Here is a 25,083-nt window from a genome sequence, read left to right as displayed (position 1 = left end):
GGTATCAGCGCTACACATATTTACAAAATAGATTCTCCACAGATTTGAGTAATTTTATACAATTACTGCTTCTTAGCAATGCACTCTAGAATTCATAGCCAACAAATTCCCTAAAGCATACACATACATGAGTGGTATAAAAAAAAATCTATAGAAAGTAACCCAAATTAGGCTGGTTTCACATTTGCATTTGGAGGCGCAGCGGACACTCACCATGTAGCTCCTCCCCCTGCCACGCCTCCTCCGGTCAGCTCCGAATATGGGCGCATGCCGCTGCATGCGGCCTGCGTACCATATCTTTAGCATTGGGTATACAGGCCATACGCAGGTATGCTTTTGCCGCCGCATGCTTCCTTTTGACAGTGCGGCGATTGCATCAAAATGCAACACTTTGCGTTTGGAGCAGGTCGCCGCACCGTCAAAAGGACGCATGCGGCGGCAAAAGCATACCTGCGCACGGCCTGCGTACCCAATGCTAAAGATAGGGTATGCAGGCAGCATGCAGCGGCATGCGCCTATAGGCGGAGCTGAACGGAGGAGGCGCGGCAGGGTGCGGAGCTTCACAGCGAGCGTCCGCTGCGCCTCGAAATGCAAATGTGAAACCAGCCTTACTATTAAACAATTAGGGTTTTTGAATCTGCAAAAAAATTTAACAAGTGCTGTATTGTCAAAATGTATCTGAAAAACAATTAGTTTCTCAAATACATTTACACAACTTAAAATATATGACTAAATCATTTCAAGTGTTTTCCGGCACAGGACAAATTTGGGGCAAGCAGTGGAGCATGCTGAATCCCAATAGAGTGAAGCATAAACGCTGTTGGGATTCAGCACTGCAAACAGATTGAAGCGGTCATCACATATCATGTCTACAGTTTGCCCTGTGGGGGAAACCCCTTTATTTATTATGCATTGCTTATATAGCAACATCATATTGCGCAGCGCTTTACAGACATCATCTTCGCTGTTCACATTGGGGCTCACAATCTAAGTTTCCTATCAGCATGTCTTTGGAGTGTGGGAGGAAGCCAGAGAACCCGGAAGAAACCCATGCAAACACGGGGAGAACATACAAATTCTTTATAGATATTGTCCTTGGTGGGATTTGAATCTAGGACCCCAACACTGCAAAGTGACATACCCACTGAGCCCCTATAAAGGGGCATTACATTTGCTCCCCAAATACATTATTTATTAACCAGTTGTACACAACAAATTAACAAATAAAGTTCACAACAAAAGTAAAATGTTTGATGTTGCAGTAATAGTCTTTGTTCTTTTTAGTGTAGTTACTTTCTGGCCAGTGCCCAGATTGTCTTTCATAAATGAGCTCACATCGCCATCTTGTGGTATGTTATGAATATTATAAAAATATATCTAGTTACTGAATGTTGACCTGCAATTCTCCAGTGTCATCAAATTCTAACAGATCAATCAAAATTTGAGAAAAAAAAATCTAAAAGCAAAGTAATGAATTGTGACACATAAAAATTATCAGATGACCCTAGCTAAACATTAGCCATTAAGCCCACATGTACTAAAAAAGAATTCTTACTTAAAAAAAAAAAAACAAATAAAAAAAACAAAACACTTTTCTTACTCAGAAGGGAAGGAGCGCCATATTATAGTGCAGATTTTACTGTTATAATTTAAGGATATAGGAAAAATACAAGTGGATCCAGCTCACTCACAGGGCTTATTTAAAAATTAGAAAATTTTTATTGGATGATCCTTAAAAAATTCAAAATAACAAAACAGACATCTCAGATGGCACAGCAATGACAGGGGGTGGTGTGTAATAAGACCATACGTGTTTCGAGAAACACGGCTCTTGAACACTGGTAGTGTTCAAGAGCAGTGTTGCTCGAGACGCGTATGGTCATATTACACACCACCCCCTCTCATTGCTGTGCGATCTGAGATGTCTGTTTTGTCATTTTGAATTTTTTAAGGATCATCCAATAAAAATTTTCTAATTTTTAAATAAGCCCTGTGAGTGAGCTGGATCCACTTCTATTTTTCCTGTGCAGCAGTGAGGAAGCCGTGCTACTTCTTGTGCTTCGAATTACATATCAGGGGTGAGCTGAATGTTCTCTTTTGTTTTTGCTTATGGTTTAAGGATGCCATTACTCACTGAAACAGCCCATGAGGTGCCAGAAGAGCAGAAACCCCTCATAAGTGACCCCATTTGACAAACTACACCTCTCAATGAATTCATCTAGGGGTGGAGTGATCATAATGACACCACGGGTGGGTTACAGAATTTTATACCATCGGGCAGTAAAGAAAGAAATAATTACATTTTTACCACCAAAATATTGTTTTAGCTCCAGATTTTAAATTTTCACATGGGGAAATATGGCACCAAAATTTGTCCCACAATTTCTACTGAATGCGGAAATACCCCATATGTGGCTGTACAGCACTGCTTAGCCACACAGCGAGACTCTGGAGGGACAAAGCGCGTTTTGCCTACTGTAGTTCAGATTTTCCTAGAATATTTTGCAGACTCCATATACAGAGCTCCTAAGTGCTAGAAAAGCAGAATACCTGCATCAAGTGACTCTATCTTGGAAATTATACCCCTTTGGAAATTTATCCACAGATGTAGTGATGATTTAAACTCCATGAGTGTTTTGCAGAAACAAGAAGCAGTGAATGTTGCTGAGTGAAAATTTCAAATCTGCTATTGTAGTGCCCAATACATTGTAGTCCCCAGTACGTTGCACTGCTCCGTACAATGTGCCCAACTTGTGTTTCTAGACATGCACCCATAAATTAGGCAGGCTCTCATCGCTACAGAAATGCCAAACATGTTGACGTTAAATGTGGTTTAGGCACACAGGGGCTCAGAAGGGAGGGGGGCATTTGGATTTGAGAGCACACAATTTGCTGAATTTCTTTTTTTGGGAGGGGGGTTAGATGAGTAGCCATAATGCTTCTCCAGAGCCTTTGTACTACCAGTAACATGGAAGCCCCTATATTTCCATTGACAGATGATGGACCTGAGTGGGGACTTGCTTTTTTTTGTGGATTGAGTTGAAGCTTTTATTGGAAACACTTTACATAACATTTTGGATCACATTTATTCTCTATACTTTGGGAGGCAGAACCAACAAATCAATAGTAGATCAAGAATTGGTTTTATTGATTTTTTATGCCGTTCCTAGTGTGGTGTAAGTGATTAGACGACTATTCTTTGGGTTGGTGTGATTACAGTGACACCACATTTATATCTTTTTTATGTTTGGCTGCTGTCACACACTAAAAGACACTTCTTTTTTTGCAAAAACTGCAAAAGCTATAACGTTTCTATATTTCTGCTGACAGTCACGTGAGGGCCTGATTTTTGCAGGACGAGTTGAAGTTTTTATTGGTACCATTTTCGGGCACACAACAAGTTGCGCTTTCAGCTATACTATTTTTATTTACATTTGTCTTTTTGATCGCATTTTATTCTACTTTTTGTTTGGCGGTATGATGAAAAAGCATAGTTTTTTATTCTTATTTTTTTTACGGTGTTCACTGAAGGGGTTAACTAGTGTGACAGTTTTTTAGGACGGGTTGTTCCGGACACGCTGATACAAAATGTGTGTTTTTTTTTCAGTAAAAATACTTTAATGGGTTATATATGTAGTCATTATTTTGTGATTTTTATTTTTTAAATATTCTTACAATTTTTTTCCTTCTGGGACTTTCACTTTCAGCACTCTGATTTCTGTTAGAAAGGCAGGGAGCTCTATAACGATCGCAGAATTTAAGCGGTTAAACAGCCGGGAGCATTGCGGGCACCTCTCCTGGCAGTGAGAGCCGGGTGTCAACTGTCATTATCACTGAACACCCGGAAACAATTTTGCACGCACAACTCCTGTGCGCACAAACCGCCATGACGTATCCATATGTTATAGGTCACAAAGTCATTCCCTTTCATGACGTTTGGATATGTCTAAGGTCATGAAGGGGAGAAGAACCATTGGATTCAGCCTGGGGCCTTATTCACATTTATGTTATGTAACTTCACTTGGATCAGATCTACATTTAGACAGCTGAGTATATTAGATGATGCTTTCATAGCGCTGGAGCCCACTACATCCGCCGCCGCCGCTGTGTTCTTTAGTATACACATAGCTGAAGAACACGTTTAGCAAATTAGAATTGTCTTGATCTCCACATTACAAATAACGTCTTATACTCCAGCCACATCCAGATCTCCGTCCACTATCCTGCTCTTACATCAACACTGTCACTCCAGCCACCTCCAGAGCTGGAGCCACTATTCTGTTACATCATGCCTTATACTCCAGTCACATCCAGAACTGCACTCACTATTCTGTTGTTACATCGTATTCTATACTGTACACCAGTCACCTCCAAAGCTGCACTGACAATGTTTATATACAACTTCACAACGAATGTATCGTCCTAACAATTTTACACTCTAATCTATGTATTCTTTTAAATCCTTTTATATATTTCTGATTCTTTGGTACTATGATGAGGGCATAACATGGAGATATGCGACTGTCCTAGAGGGCAAGTAGAAAGTCAGAGGCCAACATTACATACGGAGGGCAGGTAGTGAGTGACAGACCCTGCGCTCTGCACATGGAGGGAAGGTAGAGAGTGACAGAACCCACATAAGATCTCATACAGATATGTCTACAAAAAAAATAAAACATAACAATAAAAAAGGCAAAAATTGTGTGGACCTAAAGGCCAAATTAGGTCCGGTGCTTAAAGAGATTATCCAGGACTATTTAATTTTTTTTCTTATGGGTCAAAGAACCTACAGGCAGGCAGTTGCTAACTACCTGCCGTTATTGCCCGGCATCGAAGTCTGCCACCTCAGAGAAGTCACAAACCGCCCCTGTCAGTGATTCTGCAGCTTCCGGTAACGTCGCATCAACAGAGCAGTAGCTTCTTTCCTGCTCTGTTCTGTTTACGGGGCTTGACTGCTGATTGACATCTGGCTCCACACTGCCCAACTGTGGGGAGCCGGCAACCAGTCAGCATCACAGTTGACAGAGCAGCCTAGAAGAGAAAGAGCTGCTCTTTGATGTGAGGTGCAATAAGGCAGCAGAATCGCCAGCAGGAACGGTCCATTAGAGCTCTGGAGCCAGTGCTGGAGAGAAAAAGCAGGTAATTGACAACTACCTGTCTTTCAGTTCTTATTCATAGACCCACGAAAAAAATAATCCCGGATAACTTCTTTAAAGGGAACCTGTCATATGCTTTGCAGCACATAAACTGTCCCCAGTGCGTTGTTGGTGGGCAATGTGCCTCACTAACACTTTTTTTCATTAAAAACAGCGGTCTAATCATATGGAAAAGCTTTCTATATAGTTATATAATACCTGCTCATTTAGTCATAAGGGTGTGCTTCATTGGATTCAGTCACAGAGCAGTGTCGATTGGGGAGCAGTGCATGCTCCGTGATGAGCAGCTCCCCGCGCTTGCGCCGTGACGAGCAGCTCCCTGCGCTTGCGCCGTGACAAGCGGCTCTGGCCACACAGTCAGTAAAGCTGGGTACTACACGCAGCTTCAGTGTGGACGTGCTGGGAGCCGCTCACCACAGCGCATGCGCGACTCCCCGATCGACACTGTGCAAGCGCGGCTCCATGATACACTGCACAAACGACTGATTTTCAAATCGGATTTGAGTAACGTCAGCACTCAACATCATTCAAACTGCATGGGTGGCGAAAACCGTGACAGAACCCAAAGAACCACACGCCTATGAATAAATGAGCAAATCAGACAAGGTGATTTTCTGGATCTGTTTTTTCATTTTGACTCTCATAGCTGTGGTCTACCTATGATGTCACTTGCAGGCCTCTCATCTTTTTAAGTGGGAGAACTCACACAATTGGTGGCTGACTAAATACTTTTTTTCCCCACTGTATTCTGTGCTTGCCTCTCCATTAATACATAGAAATATACATATTTATAGTGGGTAAATCACATATCGCATAAAGATGGATACAGAGTATCCATAAACCACTATTACTCACGAATAAAATCAATAAAGTTTATTAAACAAATATTAAAAAACATGTATCACAAAAACAACACATATACATGAGGTATACATAGAGAGGATGTGCCAAGCAAAAAGGAAGCAGTGGTGGTAAGTCAAAGAGGAAGATCATATTAGGTAATGGGTTCACAATGACCCCCAGTCAAACAATCATGCTATAGTATAACCATTACAAAGACTTTTCTCTAAATAAAAGGATCGATCATTGGGGTTACTCGTGTAAAGCTAATAACAGCTCAGTGCTTACCCATTTAATGTAGTCATAAATATCACAGACACCACCACAATAAACACCCTGATGCGTGTTTCGCCCATGTGCTTTCTCAAGGGGAGTGTCAGTTCCCACAATGAGTTTTTGAAAACGCAATTGTCTTACAGTTCCAGTAAAGTGAATGGGATTTATAGAAATCTCATGCCCACTGTGCTTTATCGTGTTTTGCTGCGGAAATTGACCTACGGTTCGTTTTTCAACTCTGTGTGCTTCAAAAACCTTCTAAATATGCAAGTAACCTAATGGGTGCAAAAATTCTGCAACCTCAAAACCTCTCCAAATACTCACGTAGTCTCCCTGCCTCCTTTCTTCTGACGCCGCTTGCTGCACTTCCGGATGTATTACTGTAGCGAGTAGCGTCAGAAGAAAGTACACAGGGAGGAAAGCGCTCACACATACCGGCAGCAGTCAGGCAGTGCTCGCTCTGTGAGCCCTATTAGAAGCGGATATGCCAATGAGAAGGCATAACGGTGAACCAAACTCCTTTACGTCTCCTATTTTTGATTGTCTAAAGGAGTGAGGAATCTGCTGACTGCACATAATTGCTTTATGCCACTGAATATAGATATTTACAATAATTAGATGAGTAAACAAATGACTACTAACCACTGAATATAAATGACTGATGAATGAATAAAAAGCAATTTATTGATCAATGACAAGGGACTTAGGTAAGAATTTCACAAGAGCTGAATTCTGAAAAACAACTTGAGAATATCTACCAACAAAGATATTAAAGACATGTAATTGGATGTTAAAATTTCCAAAAAACGTACCATAAATAAGTTGTTGGCTTATGTCCTCAAAAATGGATCTTGCATTTTATTGCAGTAGTGTGCAAGCGTCAACCGCGTACTGTAAAATATGTTAGAATGAATGCCATTATTTTCTAATGGTCACGAAAAATGGACAAGTTTGAAAGAAAAAGTTATAGTTCTATAGAGCAAGTTATAATAACTTACAAAGGCATATAGGTAGCCTGATGGGAAAAAAAGACATGTCAAATAAAGTTCAACTGAGGGGTTTGAAAAAGAAAAAAGGAATGGTGAAGCGGGAGACCAACCATCAGCGAGCTCCCAAGGCTGTAAGCAGACGCTGGGAGCTGGTATCCAGGGTAAATAGCGGGTAACTAAGCGCGCGCGTCGCTTATTACCCGCTGTTTACTTTGGATCCCAGCTCCCAGCGCGAGCACCCTGGAATCCAGGGTACACAGCGGGTAACTAAGCGACGTACGCGCTTAGTTACCTGCTATTTATCCTGGAGATCGCTAGTACTGTACCAGCTTTCTTTCACTAAAAACACAGCAAAACATGATACTCGTGTTTTTTGCTGCGTTTTTGCACTTACCCATTGCTTTCTATGGGTGAAAAAATGCTGAAAGAAGTGACATGCTGCATTTTGTAAAAACCATGGTATTGCATAAAATACTGAGTACAAAAAAAACAAACTGTGTGCATGAGATTTCTACAATCTCATAAACTTTACTGGTACTGTAAAACGCAGCTAAAAAATTTGCATAAAAAAACTGAAAAACGCAATGTGTGAACATAACCTAAGACTGCCTACATTATTTCTCTGCTTGAAGCTCAATGCTCTAAGTTAAATCCATCCTCAATAATCTCATTCATCTCTTTAATTAATCTAGATGTGGGATTTATACTTATTTTTTCATATATTTTTATATCAGATAACATTTCCATTATTTTCATTCTATAATCTTCTGAGTTTAGCACCACTACTACTTTCTTTATTGTTACAATAATTCTCATTAATTTTATTGTCCGAGATTTTCAGTTCTCTTTCCATAACCTCCTGAAATCTGTCCATACAACCTGGCTGAAAACTAAAGGTTTTCATAAATGTGGCAGTAAAAACTGTACCACATGTAAATATGTGCTAGTATAAAAACTTTCACAAACCAAGAAAACACAAAAGAATTTAATATAAACCCCTTAGCGACCGCCAATACGCCTTTTAACGGCGGTAATTAAGTGTACATAAACCACAGTGCCGCTAATTCACAGCGCTGTGGAGAAAGTGAATAGCGCCCCCCAGTGTCGGATTTTCTCCGGGGTCTCGGCAGCCGGAGGTAGCCGAGACCTGAGAGAACATGAATCGGTCGGTTTTAACCGACCCCGCTTTTGCAATCGCCGTTATTAACCCTATAACGGCGACCGCAAAAAAAAGCCGCGATTTTGCATTAAATTTCTCTTACCTCTGATGTGATCGCACATCAGAGGAGAGAGAACTAGGGTCCCCGATCCCCCCCGGTACCTCTCCGTGGTCCTCTGTCCCCTCCCGTTGGTCCCGCGTCCCCCCGGCGTCCTCCGGTGGTCGCCGCCATCTTGGATCCGGAAGAAAATGGCGGGCGGCAGTGTGCCCGCCGGGAGTCTGCCAGCTCCGGCTGGCAGATTCCATTCATTCATTATGATCACTATGATAAACTATCAGAGTGATCAAATTAAAAAAAATAGTACATAACCCCCCCGTTTATCACCCCCTTAGTTAGGCCAACATAAAGAAATAAAGAAAATATATTTTTTTTAGTTTTCCATTAGGGTTAGGGTTGGGCTAGGGTTAGAATTAGAATTATGATTAGGGATTAGGGTTAGGGTTTGGATTAGGGTTAGGGGTGTGTTGGGGTTAGGGTTGGAGCAAGGATTGAGGGATTTCGACTATTTACCAACTTTGGGGGTCAAAAAAAAAATCACTTTTGTGGAAATAAAAAAACTTTATTTTCACGGCTCTATGTTATAAACTTCTGTGAAGCACTTGAAGGTTCAAAGTGCTCACCACACATCTACATAAGTTCCTTAACCCCTTTCTGACATCAGACGTACTATCCCGTCCATGGGACCCGGGCCCCTATGCCCATGGACGGGATAGTACGTCTACCGCGATCAGCGGCGCCCACGTGGTGAGCGCCGCTGATCGCGGCCGGGTGTCAGCTGATTATCACAGCTGACACCCGGCACAATGTGTCAGGGGCGGTCACGGACCGCCCCTGACACGTTTACCCCTTGCACACCGCAATCAAACACGATCGCGGTGTACCGGGGGTTAAAGGGAAGCATCGGCAGGGAGGGGGCTCCCTCCGTGCTTCCCTGAGCCCCCCACGGCAGCGCAATGTGCAGCGCTGCTGTGGGGGGCTCCATTCCTACAGGCCCCCGAATCCAAGATGGCGACGGGGCCTTCGGGGGCCTGCAGGAAGCTGGCTTCCTCAGTGCCTGCAAAGCGCAGGCAAGAGGAAGTCTTCTTCAATGCCTGTGACAGATTGCTGATCTGTCACAGTGATCTGTGATGTGACAGATCAGCGATCTGTCACAGGACAGTGATGTCCCACCTGGGACTATTTAATAAAGTTAAAAAAAAAATTAAAAAAAGTGTTACAATAATTTAAAAAAAATCGCCAATTAGAAAAAAAAAAAAAAATATTCCCCCAAATAAATCCATTTTTTGGAAATAAAAAAAAAAAACAATAAAAGTACACATATTAGGTATCGCCGTGTCCGTAACGACCCGCCCTATAAAACTGTCCCATTAGTTAACCCCTTTAAAAATAAAAAACGAAGCAAAAAATAATGATTTATTACCATACCGCCAAACAAAAAGTGTAATAACGCGCGATCAAAAAGATGCATATAAATATCCATGGTACCGCTGAAAACGTCATCTTGTTCCGCAAAAAACAAGCCGCCACACAGCATCATCAGCGAAAAAATAAAAAAGTTATAGCTCGCAGAATAAAGCGATGCAAAAATAATTATTTTTTATATAAAATAGTTTTCATTGCATAAAACCGACAAAACATAAAAAAAGACCTAAATGATGTATCGTTGTAACCGTACCGACGCGAAGAATAAAACTGCTTTATCAATTTTACCGCACGCGGAACGGTGTAAACGCACCCCCCCAAAAGAAATTCATGAAACGCTGGTTTTTGTTCATTCTGCGTCCCAAAAATCGGAATAAAAAGAGATAAAAAAATGTCACGTGCCCGAAAATGGTACCAATAAAAACATCAACTCGTCCCGCAGAAAATAAGACCTCACATGACTCGGTGGGTCAAAATACGGAAAAATTAGAGCTCTCAATATGTGGTGATGCAAAAACTATTTTTACAATAAAAATCGTCTTTTAGCGTGCGACAGCTGCCAAACATAAAAACCGCCATAAATAGTAAATCAAACCCCCCCGTTATCACCCCCTTAGTTAGGGAAAAATAATAAAATAAAAAAAATGCATTTATTTCCATTTTTCCATTAGGGCTAGGGCTAGGGTTAGGGCTGAGATAAGGGTTAGGGGTGTGTTGGGGTTTGGGTTGGAGTTAGAATTGGGGGTTTCCACTGTTTGGGCACATCAGGGGCTCTCCAAATGCAACATTGCGTCTGATCTCAATTCCAGCCAATTCTGAGTTGAAAAAGTCAAATGGTGCTCCTTCCCTTCCAAGCTCTGCCATGCACCCAAACAGTGTTTTACCCCCACATGTAGGGTATCAGCCTACTCAGGACAAATTGCAAAACAATTTTTGGGGTCCAATTTCTCCTGTTACCCTTAAGAAAATAAAAAATTGGGGGCAAAAATATCATTTTTGTGGAAAAAAATGATTTTTTTATTTTCACGTCCGAGCGTTATAAACTTCTGTGAAGCACTTGGGGGTTCAAAGTGCTCACCACACATCTAGATAAGTTCCTTAGGGGGTCTCTTTTCCAAAATGGGGTCATTTGTGGGGGGTTTCCACTGTTTAGGTACATTAGGGGCTCTCCAAAGGCAACATGACACCCGCAGAACATTCCCTCAAAGTCTGCATTCCAAAACGTCACTGCTTCCCTTCCGAGCCCCGACGTGTGTCCATACAGTAGTTTTCTCCCACATGTGGGGCGTCAGCGTACTCAGGACAAATTGGACAACAACTTTTGGGGTTCAATTTCTCCTGTTACCCTTGGGAAAATAAAAAAATTGGGGACTAATTGATCATGTTTGTGGAAAAAATACGATTTTTTTATTTTCATGCCCTGGCATTATAAACTTCTGTGAAGCCCTTGGGGGTTCAAAGTGCTCACCTCACATCTAGATAAGTTCCTTAGGGGGTCTAGTTTTCAAAATGGGGTCATTTGTGGGGGGTTTCCACTGTTTAGGTACATTAGGGGCTCTCCAAAGGCAACATGACACCCGCAGACCATTCCATCAATGTCTGCATTCCAAAACGTCACTACTTCCCTTCCGAGCCCCGACATGTGCCCATACAGTAGTTTTCTACCACATATGGGGTATCAGCATACTCAGGACAAATTGGACAACAACTTTTGGGGTCCAATTTCTCCTCTTACCCTTGGGAAAATAAAAAAATGGTGACTAAAAGATCATGTTTGTGGAAAAAATACGATTTTTTTATTTTCACGCCTGGGCGTTATAAACTTCTGTGAAGCACTGGGGGGTTCAAAGTGCTCACCACACATCTAGATAAGTTCCTTGGGGGGTCTAGTTTACAAAATGGTGTCATTTGTGGGGGGTTTCCACTGTTTAGGTACATCAGGGGTTTTCCAATCGCGACATGGTGTCCGATCTCAATTCCAGCCAAAAACGTCAAATGGCGCTGCTTCCCTTCCGAGCTCTGCCATGCGCCCAAATAGTGGTTTACCCCCACATGTGGGGTATTAGCGTACTCAGGACAAATTGCACAATAACTTTTAGGGTGCTGTTACCCTTGGAAAAATAAGAATTGAGGGTGAAAAGATCATTTTTGTGGAAAAAATATGATTTTTTAATTGTACGGCTTTGCTATAAACTTCTGTGAAGCCCTTTTGGGTTCAAAGTTCTCACCACACATCTAGATAAGTTCCTTAGGGGGGTCTAGTTTCCAAAATGGTGTCATTTGTGGGGGGTTTCCACTGTTTTGGTACATCAGGGGTTTTCCAATCGCGACATGGTGTCCGATCTCAATTCCAGCCAAAAACGTCAAATGGTGCTGCTTCCCTTCCAAGCTCTGCCATGCACCCAAATAGTGGTTTACCCCCACATGTGGGGTATCAGCGTACTCAGGACAAATTGCACAATAACTTTTAGGGTCCTGTTACCCTTGGGAAAATAAAAATTGGGGTGAAAAGATCATTTTTGTGGAAAAAATATGATTTTTTAATTGTACCGCTGTACGTTATAAACTTCTGTAAAGCCCTTTTGGGTTCAAAGTTCTCACCACATATCTAGATAAGTTCCTTGGGGGGTCTAGTTTGCAAAATGGGGTCACTTGTAGGGGGTTTCCACTGTTTAGGTACATCAGGGACTCTCCAAACGCGACATGGCGTCTGATCTGAATTCCAGCCAATTTTGCATTGAAAAAGTCAAACGGCGCTCCTTCCATTCTGAGCTCTGGCATGCGCCGAAACAGTCGTTCCCCCCCAACAAATCAGGTATCAGCGTACTCAGGACAAATTGCACAATAACTTTTGCAGTCCAATTTCTCCTGTTACCCTTGGTAAAATAAAAAAAATTGAACCTGAACTATTTTTTTTGTGAAAAAAAGTTAGATGTTCATTTTTTTTTAAATATTCAAAAAAATTCCTGTGACGCACCTAAAGGGTTAATAAACTTCTTGAATGTGGTTTTGAGCACCTTAAGGGGTGCAGTTTTTAGAATGGTGTCACTTTTGGGTATTTTCTATCATATAGACCCCTCAAAGTGGCTTCAAATGTGATGTGGTCCTAAAAATAAAATGGTGCTGTAAAAATGAGAAATCGCTGGTCGACTTTTAACCCTTATAACTTCCTAACAAAAAAAATTTTGGTTCCAAAATTGTGCTGATGTAAAGTAAACATGTGGGAAATGTTAATTATCAAGTTTTTTGTGTGCCGTATCTCTGTGATTTAAGGGCATAAAAATTCAAAGTTGGAAAATTGCGAAATTTTCAAAATTTTTGCCAAATTTCCGTTTTTTTCACAAATAAACGCAAGTTATTTGAATGAAATTTTACCACTAACATGAAGTACAATATGTCACGAGAAAACAATGTCAGAATCATCAGGATCCATGGAAGCGTTCCAGAGTTATGACCTCATAAAAGTACAGTGGTCAGAATTGTAAAAATTGGCCCGGTCATGAACGTGCAAACCACCCTTGGGGGTGAAGGGGTTAATGGGTCTAGTTTCCAAAATGGGGTAACTTGTTGGGGGTTTCCACTGTTTAGGCCCATCAGGGGCTCTGCAAACGCAACATGATGCCCGCAGACCATTCCATCAAAGTCTGCATTCCAAAATGGCACTCCTTCCCTTCCAAACTCTCCCATGCGCCCAAACAGTGGTTCCCCCCTCATATGGGGTATCAGCGTACTCAGGACAAATCGCACAACAACTGTGGGGGTATGATTTTTCCTGTTACCCTTGTAAAAATAAAAATTTGGGGGTGAAAAGATCATTTTTGTGGAAAAAAATGATTTTTTATTTTCATGGCTCTACGTTATAAACTTCTGTGAAGCACTTGAAGGTTCAAAGTGCTCACCACACATCTAGATAAGTTCCTTAAGGGGTCTAGTTTCCAAAATGGGGTCACTTGTTGGAGGTTTCCACTGTTTAGGCACATTAAGGACTCTCTGAACGCAACATGGCATCTGATCTCAATTCCAGCCAATTCTGCGTTGAAAAAGTCAAACGGCGCTCCATCCCTTGCAAGCTCTGCCGTGTGCTGAAAAAGTGGTTTACCCCCACATATGGGGTATCGGCATATTCAGGAGAAATTGTACAACAAATTTTGTGGTTGATTTTCTCTTTTAACACTTGTGAAAATAAAAAAAATTGGTTCTGAAGTAAATTTTTTGCAAACAAAAGTTAAATGTTAATTTTTCCCTTCCACATTGCTTTAGTTCCTGTGAAGCACGTAAAGGGTTAATAAACTTCTTGAATGTGGTTTTGAGCACCTTGAGGGGTCTAGTTTTTAGAATGGTGCCACTTTTGGGTATTTTCTGTCATGTACACCCCACAAAATGACTTTAAATATGATGTGGTCCCTAAAAAAAATGGTTTTGTAAATTTTGTTGTAAAAATGAGAAATCGCTGGTCAACTTTTAACCCTTATAACTTCCTAACAAAAAAAAAATTTGCTTCCAAAATTGTGCTGATGAAAAGTAGACATGTGGGAAATGTTATTTATTAAGAAATTTGTGTGACACATCTCTCTGATTTAAGGGCATAAAAATTTATAGTGTCAAAATTGCAAAATTTTCGCCATATTTCTGTTTTTTTCAAAAATAAACCCAAGACTTATCGAAGAAATTTTACCACAAACATGAAGTACAATATGTTACGAAAAAACAATCTCAGAATCAGCGGGATCCATTAAAGCGTTCCAGAGTTATTACCTCATAAAGTGACAGTGGTCATAATTGTAAAAATTGGCCTGGTCATTAAGCTGCAAACTGGCTCTGTCGCTAAGGGGTTAAAAAATATATCAATTGTAACTCAAAAAATGTAATATATAAAATAAATTCTTCTACGTGTAACCTATCATATATAGGTTGCACCACAAGAAAGGTAAAAACGCGCATTACAGAGCATCTTAGGAATATTAATAAGAACACTATAAACCGCAATATATCAGGAGTAGCAAGGCACTTTATCTCAGCGCATGGAGGTAATCTGGCATCATTTCAAATTAGCGGTATAGAACAGATCCAGAGGTCTGAACATGGAGATGACAAAAGTCTCCTCACACGTGAAGCTTTCTGGATCTATTTGAACACCAGAGCACCTAGCGGTATGAATAAGCGCAACAAAATAATGTTTCACTATTAAAGCTATCAGAAATATTTTATTATGTACATATTGTTGTTATATATTGTCTGTCTGTCTTAAATTACCATTGCTAAAGCCAGTCAGGAGCCAATTACAAGTCAGAGCCAGCAAAGGTGCCCACCTGCAAGATAATTATAATGCTATCAGATGTCTCCTGATTGGCAAGTGCATGGTTTAAATGTTTTTGTATGTCAGTTGGTGCAGAGCTTTGAGAAAGATCTGCAATAGATCAAAACGCGTCACTTGCACTCATACTTGCACACTGTCTGTGGAGTTTTTAACTGTGTGGATTTACTACTATTTGGAATTATTAAAGGATATAATAATTTTTTAAGGAGCTGGAACACATTTTTTCTTCCTACTATAATAACTATTAGAACTGGACTACGGCCACAACTGCTAATGTCAAACAAGGTATGACTGCTGTCATGTCACTGCTTTATACATTTATTGCACATTATTTGTTGGACTCTAAAACGAATCTAAACTTAAACCGTCTGGTGTAAATGATCTGTCACTCATCTCCTAACTATTCATGCTTGGGGACCAGCATGTAATCTTTTGAAGCTGCAAAGATTCAAAGCATATGGTAGATCAGGTGTAGGACTTGGGGGAAATCAAAAATTAAACTGTCTTGGAGCTGTAAAGAGTCTGTGTACTGTATTTTTAATGTGTTGTTGTATATTTAATGTGTTTTTGGTGTGCAAGTCAGAAGAGGCCAGAAAAGCAAAGGAGCAATTGCCTGAAAAAATTTTTCTATTAGCAGTGTCACCTTCATGTAAAAGCCTGTTTATTTTAAAACAGATGTTCCATGCAAAGTAAAATTGCCATAGGCAAATAGATTTGGAGTAGAAAATTTCTACAAGCACAAGCAGAAAAAAGACAAAATGAAAAACCTGCTTATATTTTGTAACTCACTTCATTGTCCTATTACAGAACCATATAAAATATTTCTATTTACAAAATGCATTGGATATAAACTTTCTTGTGGGCCCAAAAAATCTGTGAAACACCTGTGGGGTTAAAATGTTCACTACACCCCTATATGAATTCCTTGAAAGGTGTACTTACTAAAATTAGGTCACTTCTGTGGGTTCCCCGATGATTTGACATTTCAGGAGTGCTGCTAATTCACATTGATGCCTGCAAATTATTCCAGTTAAAATCTGTCAAGTCAAACACCAAATATTACCGGGCCTTTTATTATGCCCCATTCTATATCCATAGGAATTAATATGGTGTTGGTGCTTCCTTAGTTGTTACAGTAACCTCCACTCTTCTGAGGTTTTCTACAAGATTTTGGAGGTGTTTGTAGAATTTATTGCCCAATAATCCAGAGATTGATATTAGATGAGAAGGCCAGGAGTGCAATCTCTATTCTTGTTCATCCCAAAAAGTATTAAATGGGGTTGAGATCTGTGCTCTTTATGGATCTCACTTTGTGAATTGGAGAACACCCATGCTGGGACTAAAAAGAACCTTCCCCAAATTCTTCCAACAAAGTTGAAGAATACAATTTTCCAAAATGCTTTGGAAAGGGTATGTAACAAGATCAGAAACGACAAGTATCCTTAGGATTTGAGTTAACATCCTAACCACTGGGTGTCCAACCCGTTACTCACAATGATCCCAAGAATGCATCTTTTGTCTGTTTGAATGAAGGTCGAGCATCTGCACCTTCACTCCATTTTTTTTTTTAGGGGTTGTCGACTACTCGGACAAAACCTTCTGAATCCCTATGCTTGCCTCCAATAAAGTAATAAGGCTAGGGTCACACGAGTGTATAAAAAAAATTGGTCCCAATCTCATCCAGAAGAGTGGGATGATTTTATTCACCTTCGTCATCCAGGTGCTGTCCGTATACAATCACTTGCAGCTCTCACTTCCTCTGGATGTCAGATTTGTCCGAAGGAGGTGAAAGTGAAGCCACAGTTATTGCGTGATATTGCAGAAATAGCATTAGCACCAGAAGTGAGCATAACACCACGTTCACACATTATTTTACATCAATAATTGTAAGCCAAACACAGGAGTGGGTTACATGTTTCTATTAGGGTGTGTGCACACGCTGCAGATTCTGCTACGGTTCCGCACAGTATTATAAGGATCAACATGGATATAGCCTTCATATCCTAGCATAGGCCAGACATTGTGGTTTTTTTTTTTTTCTGTTCAGTTCCTTATACAGTTAGGTCCACATATATTTGGACAGAGACAACATTTTTCTAATTTTGGTTCTAGACATTACCACAATGAATTTTAAGCAAAACAATTCAGATGCAGTTGAAGTTCAGACTTTTCATCTTTCATTTGAAGGTATCCACATTAAAATTGGATGAAGGGTTTAGGAGTTTCAGCTTCTTAACATGTGCCACCCTGTTTTTAAAGGGGCCAAAAGTAATTGGACAGATTAAATAATTGTAAATAAAATGTTCATTTCCAGTACTTGGTTGAAAACCCTTTGTTGGCAATGACTACCTGAAGTCTTGAACTCATGGACATCACCAGATGCTGTGTTTCCTCCTTTTTGATGCTCTGCCAGGCCTTCACTGCGGTAGTTTTCAGTTGCTGTTTGGTTGTGGGCCTGTCTGAAGTTTAGGGTGTGTGCACACGCTGTGGATTCTGCTGCGGTTCCGCAGCGGTTTTGGCCACTGTGGGTCCGCAGCAGTTTTTGCTGCGGTGTACAGTACCATTATTCCCTATGGGAATAAAAAACCCGCAGTGCAGACGGTGCACATTTTTCCGTGCCGTTTTGAAACCGCAGAAAGAATTGACATGTCAATTCTTTCTGCGGATTCCGCTGCGGTTTTGCCATCTCCTCCATTGTGGAGATGAAAAATCGCAGGGCAAAACCGCAGAGCAATCCGCAGGTCTTTTGACTTGCAGATTTACCTGCGGATTTTACAAAATCCGCGTGGCCAAATCCGCAACCCATTCCGCAGCGTGTGCACGTAGCCTTATACTTTTCCGCTCCTGATTTTGATTATAAATACTGATGTAAAAAACTGATCAAATACTGAACGTGTCCTATGTGTTCTTATTTTACTGGGGGCAGAGATTCACAAGTGGTTGTCCAAATAGTGGAAAAGCACTTTAATAGAAGTACCAGACCAGAGACAGCACTAGGGAATCTTCCGTAGCGGATTCCGTCTAAACCATGTACTGTATTTCAGAGATTTACATGGAAACCCCGCTGCAAGCGCTCAGCGCAGGATAAATGTGAGCCGACCATTTCTGTGATCTTTGTGAGGCAGAATGAAAAAAAAAACCGGCAGGTGAAGAATTTGTTTTATTTTTCACGCTGTTACTCATGTGATATAAGTAATTAGTAGAGATGAGCGGATTTGTTCAAATTCGGTTCCGAATACGATCAGAATCAAAAATTGTCTTTGCAATATTTGTCGAACACTGCCGAACGTCATTAGAGTCAATGGGAGTAGAAATTACCGAATATGTTCGGAACCGATCATCAAGCATACATTCGGCACGAATATTGTTTGAATATGGCTCGAATAGGTCAAAATCAGATTCGGGGACAACATCCGAACAAATTTGCTCATCTCTAGTGATTAGGCGACTTCATTCTTCAGGTCAGTGTGATTACAGCAATACCAGATTTAGGCTGCGTTCACACGTTGCGCTTTTTTCGTGGCGGTTTTTAATGCGCCATTTTGCCACGAAAACGCAAAATAGCAGCATCCCATGCAATCCTATGGGATTCCGCAATGCTGTGCTAATGCTGCGGATTTTCCGGTGGCAGAATCGCATCGTGGAAAAATACGCAGCATGCTCATTAATTTTGTGGAATCGCGGCGATTCCGCCCACATAGGAATGCATTGTTCTGCTTACTTTCCGCATGTAGCTGTGCCTACCATGCGAAAAGTAAGCAGAACATTTGCGGATGGTACCCAGGGGGTGGAGAGGAGACTGTCCTCCAGGCTGTAGGTATCATATCCCTGTAAAAAATAGAATTAAAATAAAAAATCAGGTTATATTCACCTTCCGGCGTCCAGCACAGCCTTACCGAAGCTCCCGCCAACTCCCGCTCCCAGTAATGCCTTGCGGAAAGGACCTGTGATGATGTAGCGGTCTCACGTGACCGCTACAGTATCGCGAGACCTCTACGTCATCAAAGGTCTCGCAAGGCAATACTGGGATCGGGGGAACGGGAGCATCGCGATGATCGGGAACGCTGCGCGGGACGTTGGAAGGTGAGAAAAACACGATTTTTTTTTTAACATTAGATCTTTTTACTACTGATGCTGCATAGGAAGCCTCAATAGCAAAAAGTTGGTCACACTCGTCAAAGTGTTTGACGAGAGTGACCAACCTGTCAATCAGTTCTCCAAGCGATGCTACAGATTGCTTAGAAAACACTAGCATTCTGCAAGCTAATTACACTTGCAAATCGCTAGTTTTTCCGCGGGAATTTAAAATGCGGTATTCCCGCTGTAACTTCCGCGGGAGTTCCGCAACGTGTGAACATAGCCTTATATATCAGGTTTTTATGTTGGTTGCTTTTGCATTGCCATATTTTGAGAGCAATAATTTTCCATATTGCAGCCGATAGTCATGTGAGGGCTTGTTTTTTTGAGGAACGAATTGACATTTTTACTGGTAGCGTTTTCAGTCACATTACCTTTTTGATCGTTCTATTCCTATTTTTGGGAGCCAGAATGAACAGAAACCATTAATTCAGGAATTTTCTTGGGGTTTCTTTTATGCCTTTCCATATGATAAAATTGATAAGGCAGCTGTATTCTTCACGTCGGTACCTGTTTGTTAGGAAACCTCTGCATGTGTTGCAGCAGTCGTAAAGCTGCGGCAACTCCTGTATTTTTTTTTTTAGTACGCCGTACTCGATAGGATACGAGCGAGCGAGCTCCGGTACTGTCAATGCGCTTGCCAGTAGCGTAGCTACCGGGGGGGGGGGGGGGGGCAGAGGGGGCGGTGGCCCAGCGCTACGCTACTGTAACTGTATTGGCGTGCACAGCGCGCCCATACAGTTACATTCTGCGGCAGAGCAGGGAGAATCAATCTCCCTACTCTGCCGCCCAGCCGCTATGGGCCCCTGAGAGGGCCCCGATGCCAGCAGTGGGCCCCCCACCTCACAGCCAGCAATGTCGTCCTGGGCTATTCTGTGCGCACAGGACCTGTGAATGAGGTCACAGGAGGGGCGGAGTCAGGGGGTCACATGATCAGGGGCTTCAATGGCTGCAGGACTCTGCTGTGCTGGTTGTCATGGTGCTAGATGAGGTGAAGTAAGTTTCTGTGTGGGGTCAGGAGGGGTTTTACAGGGTGGATGTAGCAGAGCTGTGTGTTTGAGGTGTACAGAGCGGAATCGTGTGTGTAGAAGGACGGAGCAGAGATATGCATGTATGAGGTGTACAGAGGAGCGGAGCCGCGTGTGTATGGGGTGAGAAGAGCCGTTTGTGTACGGAGCGGAGCCGTGTGTGTACGCAGCAGAGCCGTGTGTGTGCAAGGTGTATGGAGTGGAGCCGTATGTGTACGAGGTGTGCGGAGCAAAGCCATGTGTGTACAAGGTGTACAGAGCGGAGCCAGGTGTGTACAAGGTGTACGGAGCGGAGCCACGTGTGTACAAGGTGTACGGAGCGGAGCTGCGTGTGTACAAGGTGTACGGAGCGGAGCCATGGGTGTACGGAGCAGAGCCGCGTGTGTACAAGGTGTATGGAGCAGAGCCGCATGTGTACAAGTGCACGGAGTCAGGTGTGTACAAGGTGTACAGAGCGGAGCCACGTGTGTACAGCGTGTACGTAGCAGAGGTGCGTGCGTACAAGGTGTACGGAGCAGAGCAGCGTGCGTACAAGGTGTACGGAACAGAGCAGCGTGCGTACAAGGTGTACGGAACAGAGCAGCGTGCGTACAAGGTGTACGGAACAGAGCAGCGTGTGTACAAGGTGTACGGAACAGAGCAGCGTGTGTATAGGGGGTGCGGAGCAGAGCAGTGTGTGTTTAGGGGGTATCAGGTGCAGTAATAGGGACACATATGGCAGCAGTGGCTCAGTATTGGGGTATCAGGTGCAGTAATAGGGACACATACAGCAGCAGAGGCTCAGTATTGGGGTATCAAGTGCAGTAATAGGGACACATGCGGCAGCAGCGGCTCAGCTTTGGGGTATCAAGTGCAGTAATAGGGACACATACAGCAGCAACGCCTCAGTATTGAGGTATCAGGTGCAGAAATAGGGACACATGCGGCAGCATCAGCATTGGGGTATCAGGTGCAGTAATAGGGACACATACGGCAGCAGCGGCTCAGCATTGGGGTATCAGGTGCAGTAATAGGGACACATGGCAGCAGCGGCTCAGCATTGGGGTATCAGCAGGATGAGGGATTTGTGCGGGTTGGAGATAGATGGAGACGGGGCTGGAATATGTGGAGTGAAACGTGTTGTTGTATTCTCTGTAGCCGAGTCCTGGCTGGAGGAGCTGTCATGACGGTCTGGGCCAGAAGGAAAAGACGTGAAAAGTGAATGATTCCATCAGAAAGATCGTCAGCGGTAAGTCACCAACTATAACTGTGCAGTAATCACTTACATGTTTTGTAGGACTGGTATTTACCACTGACCATATGGCGGTAATATCAATATTGGTGTTTATATAGGGATTATTTTCAGTAACAGTGCAGTCATCTCCATCATCCATTATTAGGGTGCATCACCGAGTTGTAATCAAAGTTACCCAGTTAGGGGCCCACTCAGAAGTTTCGCCCCCCCTGAACCAAAACCCTAGCTACGCCTTTGGCACTCGCTCTAGTCAAGCAAGTGCGGTCAGGTGCCACCAAAAATGCAACTTGACGGGCCAAAATGGTGCAAGGAGCGCTTGGCCACATCCGGCAGGGTCTGCTTCTCAGGCGCCTTACTGCAGAGATACAGGAAAGTTTTCTACCACTAGACAGCTAGAACCTGCATTTGGGGAGACTAATGTTGGTCGTTTTACAAATACTTTGCAAGGTTAAACATTGTTAAAACAGTCCTCGAATAAAAACGTCACACTATGGAGCAGACCCGCGACCCCGTCTGAGGAGAGCTCCGGCTACCTGTCACACTATGGAGCACAGACTAGGGGCCCCGTCTGAGAGCTCCGGCTACCTGTCACACTATGGAGCAGACCCGCGGCCCCGTCTGAGGAGAGCTCCGGCTACCTGTCACACTATGGAGCAGACCCGCGGCCCCGTTTGAGGAGAGCTCCGGCTACCTGTCACACTATGGAGGAGACCCGCGGCCCCGTTTGAGGAGAGCTCTGGCTACCTGTCACACTATGGAGCACAGACCCGCGGCCCCGTTTGAGGAGAGCTCTGGCTACCTGTCACACTATGGAGCACAGACCCGCGGCCCCGTCTGAGGAGAGCTCCGGCTACCTGTCACACTATGGAGCACAGGACCCGCGGCCCCGTCTGAGGAGAGCTCCGGCTACCTGTCACACTATGGAGCAGACCCGCGGCCCCGTCTGAGGAGAGCTCCGGCTACCTGTCACACTATGGAGCACAGACCCGCGGCCCCGTCTGAGGAGAGCTCTGGCTACCTGTCACACTATGGAGGAGACCCGCGGCCCCGTTTGAGGAGAGCTCTGGCTACCTGTCACACTATGGAGCACAGACCCGCGGCCCCGTCTGAGGAGAGCTCCGGCTACCTGTCACACTATGGAGCACAGACCCGCGGCCCCGTCTGAGGAGAGCTCCGGCTACCTGTCACACTATGGAGCAGACCCGCGGCCCCGTTTGAGGAGAGCTCCGGCTACCTGTCACACTATGGAGCACAGACCCGCGGCCCCGTCTGAGGAGAGCTCCGGCTACCTGTCACACTATGGAGCAGACCCGCGGCCCCGTCTGAGGAGAGCTCCGGCTACCTGTCACACTATGGAGCACAGACCCGCGGCCCCGTCTGAGGAGAGCTCCGGCTACCTGTCACACTATGGAGCAGACCCGCGGCCCCGTCTGAGGAGAGCTCCGGCTACCTGTCACACTATGGAGCACAGACCCGCGGCCCCGTCTGAGGAGAGCTCCGGCTACCTGTCACACTATGGAGCACACCCGCGGCCCCGTCTGAGGAGAGCTCCGGCTACCTGTCACACTATGGAGGAGACCCGCGGCCCCGCCTGAGGAGAGCTCCGGCTACCTGTCCGCGTGCCACACAACGAAAACTAAATCTACCTCAGACACGCAGCTCGCCGCCTTGCTCTTATAACTGATCCAGCCCACCAATCAGCGCTGTCCAATCACGTTTACAGGACGCGTTGAACGCTTTGATTGGAAAAGACAAACGCTTCTCAGGAAATACATCCAATCAAATGTCAGTTTTTCGAAGAACGTCCCGCCCCTCTCTGAAAGGCGGGATGTTTCTATGTGCAGCGACCGAGGACGGGTCGTAGTTGCCGCCATTATTCTGTGAGAGCGATTTACTGGGGAAGATGGCGGGGGAGGATGCCACAGGTGAGGAGAAGCAGGGCTTATATATGGTAGTGCGTAGTCACAGACACGGCGTGTGTGAGTGTATGAGGCGTGTGATGGTTGCACTGCAGGAATACAGCCCGTAGTGACGTCACTGCCGGGGCTCTGCTCCTATCTGCACAGATTTGGGCTTATACTGGAGGACATGGTGCTTCCTGCACCAGTGGGGTCTCGTACCCCGCCAGAATCTGTGGGTCTCATAACCAAATTCATTCTATTGATGGGAGATCGTTATTATTATGTTAACTCTTGTCCTGCCAATGCTATTCTCCATACATGTGCAGGTGTGACCCTGTTCTGACTGCAATAAACTATTAAGAAAGGGTTTCCAGGAATAACCGACCTAAATTGGTATTACCCTGTGCTGCTGCCCTTGATAAGCTGCACCAGTTAGGGTCCTGTTTCACATAGCGACGCTCCAGCGATCCCAGCAGCGATACGACCTGGTAAGGATCGCTGGTGCGTCGCTAGTAAGCTGCCAAACAGGCAGATCTATTCAACGACGCAGCAACGATGCGGTGATCTGTTGGTACCTTGTCACACAGCGGCTATTCTGAATCATTCCAGCCTGCTTCCCTTAGTTCTGCGTTGCCAACGAGGTCGCTCTTTGGCATCAAACAGCGATGCATACTGGCCAGCAGGATGCCAACGATGAAAAAATGGCCCAGGACATTCCAGTACGATCAGCGATATTCGGGGGGGGGGAGGAGGCAGTCGCCGCTATGTGTCACATGTAGCGAGATCGCTGTTGCGTCACAAAATCGGTGACGCTTCAGCGATCTCGCTATGTGAGACGGGGACTTTACGTGACCGCTGCAGCCAATCGCTGTGCCAATGTTGTCATCATGCAACCACTGAACCCAAGGATCGGCCGCAGCTGTCACAATCGCCATTGAAGCTAAGCAGGGCATACAGCAGATTTATTAGGTTTGCCCAGTGTGAGCCAACAGGTATGAAAAAACAACTTCAAGGGATATTGCCATCTTTAGAAGTTAATAATATAGCAATATAGTCACATTAAATAAAAGCAAAAACCGGAACCCCAGAAAGAAACAATAGCTATAGCAGAAAACAAGGAATTTATTAAGAAAATCTCATAACATGTAAATTAATTTCTACGAGTTTAAAATATAAACACACAAACAAGAAATTGATCCAAAATGGATCATAGAGCTAGAAATTACCTTTAAAGGGAATCTGTCACCCTTTTTTTTGACTATGAGCTGCCGGCATCGACATCAGGGGATGATCTACAGTATTCTGTAATGCTGTAGATAAGCCCCCCTGATGTAACCTGAAAGATAAGAAAAAAGAGATTATACTCACCGGGGGGTGGTCCGGTCTCAGTCCGATGGGTGTTGCGGTCCAGTGCCTCCCATCTTCATACGATGCCGTCCGCTTCTTCCCTTCCTGTCGTGGCTCCGGCGTAGGCGCGATGCTCTGCCCTGTTGAGGGCAGAGCAGAATACTGCAGTGCGCAGGCGCCGGACCTCTCCCGGTGCCTGCGCACTGCAGGACTCTG

General features: G+C 43.8%; 2 protein-coding genes across 4 annotated transcripts in view; one reads left to right on the top strand and one right to left on the bottom strand.

The window, feature by feature from the left end:
* The window catches only part of HFM1 (helicase for meiosis 1), a 307,691-nt gene extending 284,435 nt beyond the window's left edge, over positions 1-23,256 (bottom strand). Inside the window, exon 1 of the mRNA XM_073571760.1 lies at positions 23,178-23,256. The gene's annotated coding sequence lies outside the window, so the exon portion shown is untranslated. The remainder of the gene's footprint in view (positions 1-23,177) is intronic.
* Positions 23,257-23,389: 133 nt separating this feature from the next.
* Positions 23,390-25,083, top strand: part of CDC7 (cell division cycle 7) — a 76,436-nt gene continuing 74,742 nt past the window's right edge. For 2 of the 3 annotated variants that reach the window (XM_073571477.1, XM_073571475.1), the window contains exon 1: positions 23,390-23,544. In XM_073571477.1, coding sequence (XP_073427578.1) covers positions 23,523-23,544 — 22 coding nt within the window. In that variant the 5' untranslated portion in view covers positions 23,390-23,522. The remainder of the gene's footprint in view (positions 23,545-25,083) is intronic. The other variant, XM_073571476.1, reaches the window with a different exon arrangement.

Source organism: Dendrobates tinctorius, unplaced genomic scaffold, assembly GCF_039654945.1.
Source record: "Dendrobates tinctorius isolate UK_male_01 unplaced genomic scaffold, ASM3965494v1 ptg000029l, whole genome shotgun sequence".
Classification (NCBI taxonomy): domain Eukaryota; kingdom Metazoa; phylum Chordata; class Amphibia; order Anura; family Dendrobatidae; genus Dendrobates; species Dendrobates tinctorius.
Note: the sequence above shows the minus strand (reverse complement) of the source record. Positions and strands in the feature narration are given on the sequence as shown.